This window comes from Hippocampus zosterae, chromosome 17, assembly GCF_025434085.1.
Source record: "Hippocampus zosterae strain Florida chromosome 17, ASM2543408v3, whole genome shotgun sequence".
Taxonomy (NCBI): Eukaryota; Metazoa; Chordata; class Actinopteri; order Syngnathiformes; family Syngnathidae; genus Hippocampus; species Hippocampus zosterae.
In genome coordinates this window covers 5,947,968-5,960,180 of record NC_067467.1, presented here as the reverse complement: position 1 = coordinate 5,960,180, position 12,213 = coordinate 5,947,968, and the positions used below count along the sequence as shown (strand labels likewise).

Below are 12,213 nucleotides of genomic sequence, written 5' to 3'. Positions count from 1 at the left end.
CAGTATACATTGAACTACAAAAAAAATTGATCAGACTGCTGCATCAAAGGAATTCTAGTGTGTGTCAGCCTTTCAGGTTTATGTTGAGGGAGGAGACTCATCACACAACTCCTCCAGTAAGGATGCAGCTCGGAGGAGGTGTCATTTTGCATGCATACATTCTTTGTAATTATCCTTCTCCTTCATTCAACATCCTGTACAGGCTGTGACCTCTGCACACAAACAAGGGGCTTGCAGGACGAGCTACTGGGTGTCATTCTCCCTCAACCCATCTATCCACATTATTCCTTGGATCACACTCTTCCCAATTCACTGAGAAAATCAAACCGTTTTCAGGAGGAGTGTCTGGATTCGAGCAATTGAAATCTGAAGAACCAACGACCGCAGTAAGTTTTGAATCACTCAGCGATGAATGAATTATAGTACTTCTTGTTAAGATATCCTTCATGGATCATCAAGCATCATGTTCAATGCTTGGCAGAACATGCTTAACCCCCAAAGAGGATTCATATTACACTTTTAGTTGTAGATCATGGTCAATATATACAGTATATTTTAAAATTATTTTAACATGATACAAATGACCTTAGTCTCCCAAAAAGGAAGTGTCACATTAAAATCATTCTTCAACATGATATACAGTCATGACACATTAAACATGAACAAACATTTTAAAAATTTATTTCAATTAAATCGTTTTTCTTTTATTTATACTATTTTTCACTTGTAATTATTTTCTGTTCATTATTTCTTTTCTCATTTTTTGAAAATAACTATTTGAAAATACATTTACTGTATTATTTTTAAAATACATTTTGAATCATACTCATATCGATACGTTAGTACAATGAAATTCAAGTAGTTTCCTCATCAAAATAAATCACGGGGTTCACACGTGGACTTTTTGGGTGAAGGGTTTGGGTGATTATTGCATTTATGATGTTGACCGTGCCTTTTGTGACAAAGCATCCGTCTGACTGCAACATGGAGGTGTGTGTTGATTCTGGATGCCCTGGTCACTAAATCTCTGCCACTGTTGTTTGTTGTCACCTTGCAAGGAAACATGTGGTCACCACAAGGCGTGTGGAAGTGTTTGTTAGCACTTGAATCAATGGGCTAGATTTCAAGAAAACCGTAAATGGAAAGAGCTGCTTGAGTCACATTTGTTGCCGGGCAGAATATGTGATAATAAAACAAACCAAAAAAAGGCAGACGTTGGCCACTAGTTTGTTTGAATGATGAACTGTAGCACCTGATGACGTATGGGAACAACGATTCACACTCACAATCACATCTAGGGACAATTTAGAGTCTTCCATTAGCCTGCCATGCATGTTTTTGGAATGTGGGAGGAAACCGGAAGTGCACAATGTGTAGTGTTGTTCCTGCTATGTAACTTGGTCTTGCAATTGAATCGCTACTTCGTATTAAATATAAACACAGTACAATCAAGTACAAAGACCTCTAATCATTTTTTTTCTCCTTCAAAGATGACGCACACAACAGCAATAGGACAGATTCTTTTGGCATTAAGTCTGAACCTGCTGTGGGTCAACGGCCTGGGATCCATAAAACAGACCAATGAGGAGCATCCACCGAGTTCCTCAGATGTCAAAGCGGGCCGCTGCTCGTATACGTTCATCGTTCCACAGCAGAAACTATCCGGAGCGTTGTGCTTGGACACGAAGGCCGCGGCTGCCAAACAGTCGGAGGTGGCTGCGTTGCGGGCAGAGCTGAAGCGGCAGCAGGAGCAGCTGGAGAGCCTGCAGACGCTGCTGGGGCAGGAGAGCGGCTTCGTTACGGAAATGAGAATCCTGCGCAAGGAGAGCAGCGGCATGAACGCCCGCATCGCTCAGCTCTACAGCCAGCTGCTGCAGGAGCTCATCCACAAAAAGGACCAGGCCTTGGAGCAACGCAGGGTGGAGAGCCTCCTGCTTAACGCGACAACGCATGTGAGCAGAGTCAACACCCGCAGTTTGAAGTTCACCTATTGTTCTGTGGAACATGACAGAGTTTGACATTAAAAGTGGCACGATGGCCGGGGGCCACAATGTAACTGTGTTAGGCCAGTTCACTGACTTTGATAAATTATTACGATGAAATTAACACATTCTTGCTTTTTTAATATCAAATATAGAGTTTTATCCACCTTAAATGATCAGTCATCATTGATCTTTTTACAGCGCTGCACGTATATTTTTTTCCCATTTCCAATCCTTCCATGAGGAATGGCTTGAACTGAATAAGTCCAGCCAAAAAATGTCAAATACTCAGTTGGATACTATACTGAACAAAAATGGTGACCACCACCCAAAAAGGAAAAATGTTAGGCTATTTTTTGTTTGTTTTAAAGCCGCTCAGTTTAGCCTGGGTTATTAACAGAGATTACAGAGACTTCGCCGAATGTATGTGTGTACACGTTCAGATTTTCGAGGGTAATCTTCCCATTTTTGTTTTTTCACGTCATCTTAAAAAAGCTTGCTAACATCTAATCTGGATGCCGGAATCACCATCAGGCGCTGCAGGTGTCCAGCAACTTCCGGGAACTGGAGAAGAAATATGGAACACTCACGTCCATGATGAGCTCCCAAAGCCAATTGATTGCCCGTTTGGAGAATCAATGCCAATGTAAGGATGAATCCCAGTCCGACCCGGTAAGAAAGTGGTATGTCATATTTCACTCAGCCTTTACATCATATCAATTCCAATTATTTTTATTTTTATTTTTCCCCTGTACAGGTGCCAACGAACTCGCCAAAAAGCCACCCAGCTGCGCTGCTTAATGACAGTTCAGAAATCAGCAACGCTCTTCAAAGGGACCAGAGTGCTCTACAACAAGACAAACCTTTGGGAGCGCTTCTGATTCCCAGCACCACCGCCAGTCCTTTGACCGTTCAGCCTGTCATTAGCTCCCCTGTCACCAAGACCCCAGGCATGTACAATCTTACACGGTTTTACAGTTTCTACACCGCCATAGCAGAATTGTTGGACCTGAATGGGGGCTGCTGGGATATATTGCTAGGAAGCGTATAATGAATGCTCTAAAACAGGGGTGCCCATTACATCGATCGCGATCAACCCGTAGATCACAGACTGGTCCCAAGTCGATCGCATAGAGGAGAAAAAAAAACAAACAACCATTTGTGTGTCTTTGTGCATGTTAGTAATTTATTTTTTTGTGTTACTATACACTGCACCCTAATCATCCGTCTTATTTTCATAAAATGGATTTAAAAAAGAAAAGAAAAGAAAGCGGGTAAATCTTTAACCTACGGTTGGCGTGTGACCTGCGTCACCGGAGGTTGTTAGTGCTCAGCAGTCTGCAATTGCAGGTTGTGATCAGAGCTGTTGCGCTATATCGTTATCGTTATTCTCATTCAGAGTTTGTTTCGTGTACAATTCACAGAGGGCACAGAGAAGAATGGGAATCTAGAGGGCCGTGGGAAGCCCTTTAAAACGGTACGCGTGAGCTACGATAGTTAACAGGCTGCAAAAGTGCGTCGCATGCCTCCGTGTCGGGCTCATCATGGCGTGGGTGCGCGTGCACATTGGTTGAATGTCTCAAAGCTTATTGTCTGCCTACCGTGATGTATGTTAGCGCTCGCATGAGCGGCAAATGCCGATGGAGTCAGTGACCTGCTTTGCGGAGCGTCCTATCTCTCTGCGAATGCCAAAACAATGTCAATGGCGGCGTCCACCCCTTATCAGAAAGTTTGAAATTAACTAGCAAAATGGCCTCAGATTCACCTTGGGAATGATCATTAGGCATTTGTGTGTGAGACGTGACTTGGTGTATACATCGGTGCATTCCCTCATACCAAACTGTTCTTTTTTCTTCTCCGCTCTTCATGGAAGTGAATGATGACATTGAAAAAAAAAAAAAACACAGAGCTGAGACCGCTTTCTCGTCCTTTGCGACTCAGGGCCGTGGCGGGATTGCAAAGACGTGCTGGAATCGGGCGAGACGGCTAGCGGCATCTACCTGCTGCGCTTGCAGAGTGCCAACCGACTCCTGCAGGCCTGGTGTGAACAGAATCAAGCTCAGGGAGGCTGGACGGTCATCCAGCGGAGGCAGGATGGCTCCGTCAATTTCTTCAGGACTTGGGAGCAGTATAAGGTGACGTTACGCAATTGAAGAATTTACTTCATGGTTACTTATGGGGACCAAAAGTTTACACATTTAAATGCACAAAGCAGTCATAAATATTATTTCGCCGTAGTTCACTTTCTACCGGTCTACCGTAGATTTCATTTGTTTACAGTGAAAATCCTCTACAACAAAATCATGTTTGCAGCAAGAAATTTTTCACAACGGGGGACTTTTCACTATAGCAAATTTATCTCAGATGTAAGCACACCCACCCACACACAGACAAACGTATGTGTCGTCTTTATTTGTATTCCAATAGTGCATAAGTATGACCATACACATATTTGACACTTCATTTAGCCAGCATAGAAAGAAAAAAAGGGAAAGCGAAATTTACAATCAGCATTCAATTTCTTGCATAATGTCTTTTATTTTGCTCCCTTCATCTTTCATTTTTATTACTTTTATCCTGTCAAGAGTTAAAGCTTTTCTTTTCTTCACTCCTTGGTCTGCAAAGGTCTGTTTCTGTAGCTATTTTAGCAATGCAATGATCGTGCCGTGTCTGAAACTAACAACAACAAATACTTCCTGTACTACTGCACATGTGTAAGCCACTGTGGTGTATGCCGTTGCCGTTTCCGAGCTAAGCAGTAGGAGTCGCTGTAGGCTGAAGTTGGATTAGGCTTTTGCGGAAGGCTTGTTTTCATTGTAGTGAATGTCGTTGCGAAGCAAGAGCAGAGAAAAATATTTCATATAACGCAACAGGTGGATTTTTTGTTGCAGGGGAAACAGAAAAGTGGGAATGTTTTTATACATGAAGATTTTTTCACACTCAGGGGTATTTTCGCCCATGTAGGTTTCGTTGTAGAGGAGTTCACACTGTTGGAATATTGGTCAAATCAATCTTTACGATGTATTGCAGCAAGGCTTTGGGAACCTAGATGGGGAGTACTGGCTGGGCTTGGAGCACCTCTACTGGCTGACCAAACAAGCCAAATACAAGCTGCGGGTGGTTCTGGACGACTGGCAGGGTCGAAGGGTGTTCGCAGAGTACGACAGCTTCCGGGTGGAGTCGGAGAGCGATTGGTACAGATTGCGGTTGGGTCAGTATCGGGGCAACGCGGGCGACTCGCTGTCGTGGCACAACAACAAGGCCTTCACCACTCTGGATCGCGACAGAGACAGCTACACAGGTTCACATTGCCGTCACGTCCGTATAGCCTCGAATTTGGGAGTTTGTTAGTTTCTTGTCTCTGTCGTCCGCAGGTAACTGCGCGCACTACCAGAAAGGAGGCTGGTGGTACCACACTTGCGCCCACTCCAACCTGAACGGCGTGTGGTATCGGGGCGGTCACTACCGCAGTCGCTACCAGGATGGCGTCTACTGGGCGGAATTCCAGGGAGGCGCCTACTCACTGAAACGGGTCGTTATGATGGTCAAGCCTATATAGTATGTGTCGCGTCACCGTCGCAGCAGGGAATGCGTACGCCTGCCCCGGTGACACGATTGGCCTTCCGCTTTCACGGCCCTCCACTGACGTTCACTTACCGATTTCTGTCCTGACTTAACCTTACATTTTAATTTTGCATAACATCTCTTATGCAGACTGCAATAAAACTACCTTAAAAAAATGTAGAAAATGCTTATTCATCTCTGAAAGAGTTCGTGTATCAGCCATCAGCGGTTGCGCGACAGCTCACATCTGTTTTAAGGAGGGTTTTGGCTCTCTTATCTCTTATGGGTTTGTTATTGTTAGGGGAATCTCCGGGGGTGTGATCTGATACAGGAGAGGCTACAAGTCCTGAAGATTATCTCAAATATCGTGAAGCTTTTCACATTTGGGACGAAACAAAGGTAAGGTAAAGTCACAGAAGCTCTGCTCACAGTGGTCAACAGCCCATTGGAAGAGTTGAGCTCAGAACATCATTACAATGATTTTCCAGATTTGGAGGAATGTTACATTCTTCCTCCTATCGTTTTTTTACGGTGAGTAGTGCAATGAGATGAATTGAAATGAGAAGATGTGATGGAAAGAAAAAAAACACACCACTTTGTTCAATTTGGAGACATTCCAGATGTGACGTCTCGATGGATTCAGAGGCCAACGGTGACGGTCTCCATCTTGTCAGATCAACAACGTGCAAAACTTGACCGTCAGGAGTCCGCTTGACTCAACTTGTAGATTTAACTAATGAGGCTCTCAATGTGGCGATTTCACTGCACATTCTGCTGAGGCTGGGGCAGCAGGGGAGGTGTGCAAGGGGGCGGGGAGTGGGGGGGTTATTTGTCATAATAAAAATGTGTTCACTGATATATCGGATGTTAACATTTTTACACCTTCGTAGCTTCTGAAAACGGGATGAAAAATTGTGTGTGTGTGTTCTATCATAGTTGCCACTTTATATTCGGTGCAAAACGGAACATTCACGATCTTCATGATTCTTCTTGCTTTTTGGGACATACGTGCCTGATACGACATTGCGCAATTGCGCAATTGACCTCCCCCTTTTTACTTTCTTCTGCTTCGGCGAATGCTCCACTGATATTCACTTATTGTGACCCTGCCTCATATTTTCATTTTGTATGTTTCTTATCTTATAAACCTCAATTAAATGTCCCCCCCACCCTTCCTCCAAAAATGCTGAAAATGTAAACGTATTTGGAAAAAGAGGGCGTGAATCATCGGCGGTTGCCTCACAGCTCGCATTCTTTTTAAGATTTCCTGTGAAGAGGGCGTTGACCCGTGAGTTTATGCAACTGGTGAAGGCCGAGACATTATGACAAGGAGACTCTTCATGGAGCTTTCATCTGATTAAGAAGCGAGTAGATCCGAAGATTGCTATCTTCTGAAATTTCGTGAAACTCTTCATTTCGCCTTCAGAGTTTTGTTTTTTTCGTTACCTGGAAGGATGGTACTTTGTATGATGGTGACCTTCCACCTTTTGGCTGCATTACATGGTGAGTAAAAGTCATGCATTGGACATTGGTGCATATTTCTCTAAAGGCAGCACTTTTAAAACGACATGTTTTGCCGAGTCACTAACAATACGTTTTAAAAAGTGTGAAATTAAGAGACCAAATATGTACTCCTCGACAACGAAATCATGTTTGCAAATTTTTTACAACGGGGGACTTTTCACTGTAGCAAATTTTATCTCAGACGTAAACACAAAGACACACAAAAAGCGTTTTTTATTCCAACAGTGCATAAGTATGAGCATACACTTATTTGACGCTTCATATATCCAGCGTAGAAAAAAAAGGAAAGAAATTGCGAAATTCACTTTCACTCACATTTACATTTCTTGCATGTCTTTTATTTTGCTTCCTTCATCTTTCATTTTTATTACCTTTAAAGCGTTAAAGCTTTTCTTAACTCCTTGGTCTGCAAAGATCCCATCAACGGTTTACCAGATCTGCATGGTTCATATCAGACGACTATTTCGATGACATATCATTTCAATAAAGTTGACCTTTGCTTTTCCAGCTGTTCCAAATTCAGAACAACCGGATCCCGAGTTCATCCCCTTCTGTAATGCAGATTTCCATTATATCCTCGATGGCCCGGACGTCTACCAGGTTTACTACTGCTTGGTCACCAGCGAGCGTTCTATCGCAGGGATGCCACTTACCATTTTAGTGATGGAAGCTCCCAGGCATGTGCCAGGTTCGACCCGCTACACTGCACTGACCAAAAATATTAGTCATACATTTTCATCTTGTCAGTGTGGTTGTTCGGGTGTTTCTGTGTGTGACCAACTGGTGTGCCACTGCAGGAGCACCCCTACAGTGCCACCTGTTGGTCACAAATAGAAACACCCGAACAGTGGTTGCATTTGTGGAATATCTGAGTGAGTACATGTGAGAGGCAAGCAAAATTAAATCGACATCATAGTGAGTCTTTTTTTTTTTTAACCTTTCACGCATCCTGTAACCTGATATCATGATGAGCTGTCTGCTGTAGTAGCCTGAAAGGGTTAAATTCCCATATTTACTATATATATATACAGTATATATATATTCATTCATTCATTCATTCATTCATCTTCCGTACCGCTTGATCCTCACTAGGGTCGCGGGGGGTGCTGGAGCCCATCCCAGCCGTCTCCGGGCAGTAGGCGGGGGACACCCTGAATCGGTTGCCAGCCAATCGCAGGGCACACAGAAACAAACAACCATTCGCACTCACACTCACACCTAGGGACAATTTAGAGTGTTCAATCAGCCTGCCACGCATGTTTTTGGAATGTGGGAGGAAACCGGAGCACCCGGAGAAAACCCACGCAGGCCCGGGGAGAACATGCAAACTCCACACAGGGAGGCCGGAGCTGGAATCGAACCCGGTACCTCTGCACTGTGAAGCCGACGTGCTAACCACTTGGCTACCGGGCCGCCTATATATATATATATATATATATATAATTTTAAAAAATGTTTTACCAAAAAAGCATAATTGTTCTGTTCGGACCAACTCAGTTTTACCGTGTTTTTATTGATTGATTTATGAACCAATACCGACCATCACATATTGCAACCGTTTTCGCTATGGAGTGATGAACACGCCGTTTGTCCAATGTTCTCGAAATACCTGAAAGTATCTTGTCACCCAGTGTCCATTCGCTGCAAGAGCAACATTAGTCACGTTTGGGACACGCTCTGGAACGAAGCAAAGGAAAGAATCGAAAAACGTCTGTTCACCGTGGTCACCGGTGAACCATTGGAGGAGTTGAGCTCAAACCATCATCGTTACGATGATTTTCCACACTTCGAGGAATGTTACATTCTGCCTCCTATCGTTTTTTACAGTGAGTAGTGCAATGACGTGAATTGAAATGAGAAGATGTGATGGAAGGAAAAAAAAAACACCACTTTGTTCAATTTGCAGGCACTCCAAATGTGACGGTCTTGATTGATTCAGATGTTAGTCTGTCTCTGGGTGACACTCTCGTGCTTACTTGTCATGTCACCAACGTGGCCCCGGTGCAACATTTGACCATCAGGTGGCTGCGAGGCGACCGACTCGAACGCACTGCCAGCTATTCTGAGCGCTCAATCAACAATTCCAATGTGATCCAGTATAACATCTTCGATTCCATGGCCGTTCCTCTGAACAAAGAAGAAAACGGAGAAATGTACACTTGCCAAGCTGAGTTGAACCTGGAGTCATACACCGTCATCCGCCGCAACGCTTCCATTCGCGTCTCGGCTGAATGTAAGCCCACTCAATCTTTTCATGATTCAATCCCTTTTGTGAAATGAATGTGTGCAATACTCGATATGCGTCTAAAGTTTCCGAGCGTGGCTTAGTTGTCGCCGGGCCGTGTGAGTTTCCGGGTGTGCATGTTAGAGTGCAACTCCTTAAAGTGGCATACGTTGGATAACGTCGACCTTTTCTTCTCCAGCTCTTCTGGATTTCGATCAATGGGATTTCAATTTCGCTCTCTTCTGTGAAATGGATCTGTATCCTCATGGGGGGCACGTTTGTAAAGCCGCCAGGAACCATTCGAGCAAAAGGATGCATTTCAAGATTTATCTCATGGAAGTCAGCATTTCATCTGGAGATTCTCAACTCGGGACTTACACTCATACTGCCAGGGGTACGTCGTCTTTCTCTCGTGTTTCACGAAAGGATGACTGGCTGATCCTACTTAAGTGGGATTCAACTTCTAAATTGCAAACATTTGTGTTTAATCTTTAAAAAAAAATATTGATTTGGTTACATATAATTTTAATATGGAATATATTGAAATCGAAGCGTGATTTGAATTCATTTTTCCCCCTAATTTGAACGCGTTCTAAATGTTCGTCGAATGTTACAGTGGCTTACAATATTAAATCTGCTTTTAGTAATAAAAATATGATCTTATATAAAGCACCGATTAACAGGCTGTTTGTATCCATGTCAGTCTGCCCTGTAGCACATTCGTTCCGTAACAGCTTTAAGGAGTTTCTTGAAATAAACATTTGTCATACCTGGGACAAGTTATGGAACAAATTACCTGAAGACCACATTCTGGAATTGATGCTGATCATCAGCAATGGGACTGGAAAAGACTGGAACACCAAACATCAATGCTACACTGACATGACAACCTCGAGTAAATGTTATGTGCTGCCTCCCATCGTTCTTTACAGTGAGTGGTCCGCCGACGTGATCTGAATTTTGGAAAAAGGTGATTGAAATGGGAACATTTTGTTGAATTGACAGATATTCCAGATGTGAGGGCCTACGTGGAGCTGGATTCTGGTCCTATGTTGGCGGGAAACAATTACAGTCTTGTTTGTGACATCGTCAACGTGGCCCCTGTGCACAAGTTGACCGTCAGGTGGCTCCGAGGCAACAAAATTGTAAAAACTGTCAGCTTTAGTGACCGATCATCGGATGACATCAACATGACCCTGCACAACATCTCCGATTCCTTCACCATTTCGGCGAGCGGAGATGAAAACGGCCAAATTTACACCTGCCAAGCTGAGTTGAACCTGGAGCCAGGTGACGTCTTCCTGCTCAACTCTTCCATGAACATCACAGTTGAATGTAAGCACTTTCAGTCTTTTCTAATTCAATTCGGTTGTGAAATGGATTCCTACAGTCTTTTGACGTCTCTTTCAATATTGTTTCTCTTGCAGTACCCGGAATCAGCTTGGTCCCTGATAGCAGTCCGGTCCCCGAAAGCAGCCCTTCCCCTGAAAGCTTTCTGGTCACCGAAAGCAATCCAGTCCCCAAAAGCAGCCCAGTCCCTGAAAGCAGCACGATGCCCAAAAGAGGTCTGGTCCCCGAAAGCAGTCCGGTCCCTGAAAGCAATCCAATCCCCGAAAGCAGCCTGGTCCCTGAAAGCAGTCCGGTCCTCGAAAGCAGCCCTTCCCCTGAAAGCAGTCTGGTCACCGAAAGCTATCCAGTCCCTGAAAGCAGCACAATGCCCAAAAGAGGTCTGGTCCCCGAAAGCAGTCCAGTCCCCGAAATCACTCTGACCACCGAAAGCAATCCAGTCCCCAAAAGCAGCCCAGTCCCTGAAAGCACCACGATGCCCAAAAGTGGTCTGGTCCCTGAAAGCAGTCCAGTCCCCGAAATCACTCTGACCACCGAAAGCAATCCAGTCCTTGTGGCAGTCATTTCGGCGTGTGCACTCGTGTTGCTTGTGGTCCTCGCTGTGATCTTTATCTGCTTGAACAGGGGCAAGCGACAGGGACAGTACAGTTTGAAGAACTGGTCTGACAGCATCCCCCTCGGAAACAGCCGTGTTGGGAACAGTTTGGTGACATAGATGATACATCCACTTCACTCTGTCATGAAATTGCCCTCTATCGAATGAGCCTATCAAAGTGGGGATACACTCCTCAGTGTTCTGAGGCTGGGGCAGGGGGGACGTGGCGGGCATTGGGTAAGGGGATTAGGGTCTGTTTTTCATAAAACTAACAAATTGTTCAGTCATTGGAAAAATATGCGTAAAATTTTTAAAAGGTGAAAATATATGGTGAGTACCTCAATAAATATGTCGGTGTATTCTATTTGTTGTCTCGCTTCATTTTGGGACATAATGTCTTTTGAACTAGAATATTTGACCACTTTAGTGGATGCATTTTTGAATATGCATTTCCATTTCATTCAACAAAATCATTCATAAATTCTTCTGATTACACGATGTCTGCGATCAACTGAACGGGTTCAGATTTGAGACTCAAATTGAGAGTTAATCATGTTTATTTTCCTTATTTTTGGGGGGCTGGGGAGGCATTTTTCTCATGTAAAATTTGTACCTTGGCTCAATAAAGGTTGCTTCACTGTGCTGCCTATTCCCATTTAAAAGGCACACTGAAATATTACGGTTATCAAGTTTTCACAATGTAGCATTACGCCAGTGCAAATTGACAACATAAAAATAGACAATGCCACGTACGTCAGGTCGGAATCACTACTTATCAAATATGGATTTTTTTGACAATTATTCCCCAAAAAATAAAAAAATAAAAACCCCTTCTTATAATTAAAAAAAATAATGATAAAAAACAAAGCCCCCCAAAATTATAGTTTTTTTAGGTGAATGCAAGGTCAAAAATATTTACTCCACATTGGCAGTTCCATTACTTCTGTATATTCAAAAAAACAAATGGAAAAAAGCGC

At 43.6% G+C, this 12,213-nt stretch overlaps 3 protein-coding genes across 7 annotated transcripts; all 3 read left to right on the top strand.

Annotated features, from left to right (window-relative positions):
- Positions 1 to 209: 209 nt before the first annotated feature.
- Positions 210 to 5,919, top strand: angptl6 (angiopoietin-like 6; the record flags this gene model as incomplete). Its single annotated transcript, XM_052049886.1, has 7 exons — positions 210 to 386; positions 1,491 to 1,952; positions 2,517 to 2,654; positions 2,740 to 2,932; positions 3,924 to 4,117; positions 5,013 to 5,283; positions 5,357 to 5,919. Coding segments are annotated over 7 exons (1,620 nt in total), but the record flags the coding sequence as incomplete, so codon positions are not given.
- A 2,745-nt stretch (positions 5,920 to 8,664) lies between these two features.
- Positions 8,665 to 10,009, top strand: LOC127590364 (uncharacterized). The gene is made up of 4 exons (XM_052049885.1): positions 8,665 to 8,896; positions 8,977 to 9,303; positions 9,494 to 9,633; positions 9,998 to 10,009. The coding sequence occupies exons 1-4, from the start codon at positions 8,665 to 8,667 to the stop codon at positions 10,007 to 10,009; spliced, it is 711 nt and encodes a 236-aa protein (XP_051905845.1).
- A 62-nt stretch (positions 10,010 to 10,071) lies between these two features.
- On the top strand, positions 10,072 to 11,878 carry LOC127589225 (E3 ubiquitin-protein ligase RNF12-B-like). 5 transcript variants are annotated; one of them, XM_052048286.1, is made up of 5 exons: positions 10,072 to 10,225; positions 10,300 to 10,629; positions 10,722 to 10,751; positions 10,860 to 10,931; positions 11,022 to 11,878. In XM_052048286.1, exons 1-5 carry the CDS (start codon positions 10,114 to 10,116, stop codon positions 11,354 to 11,356), a joined length of 879 nt encoding a protein of 292 aa, XP_051904246.1. In that variant the 5' UTR covers positions 10,072 to 10,113; the 3' UTR covers positions 11,357 to 11,878. The 5 variants fall into 5 exon arrangements, with proteins under 5 accessions (XP_051904246.1, XP_051904245.1, XP_051904244.1 ...); XM_052048285.1 differs by having other exon boundaries at positions 10,860 to 10,967; XM_052048284.1 differs by lacking the exon at positions 10,860 to 10,931 and having other exon boundaries at positions 10,722 to 10,859.
- The last annotated feature ends 335 nt before the right edge of the window (positions 11,879 to 12,213 follow it).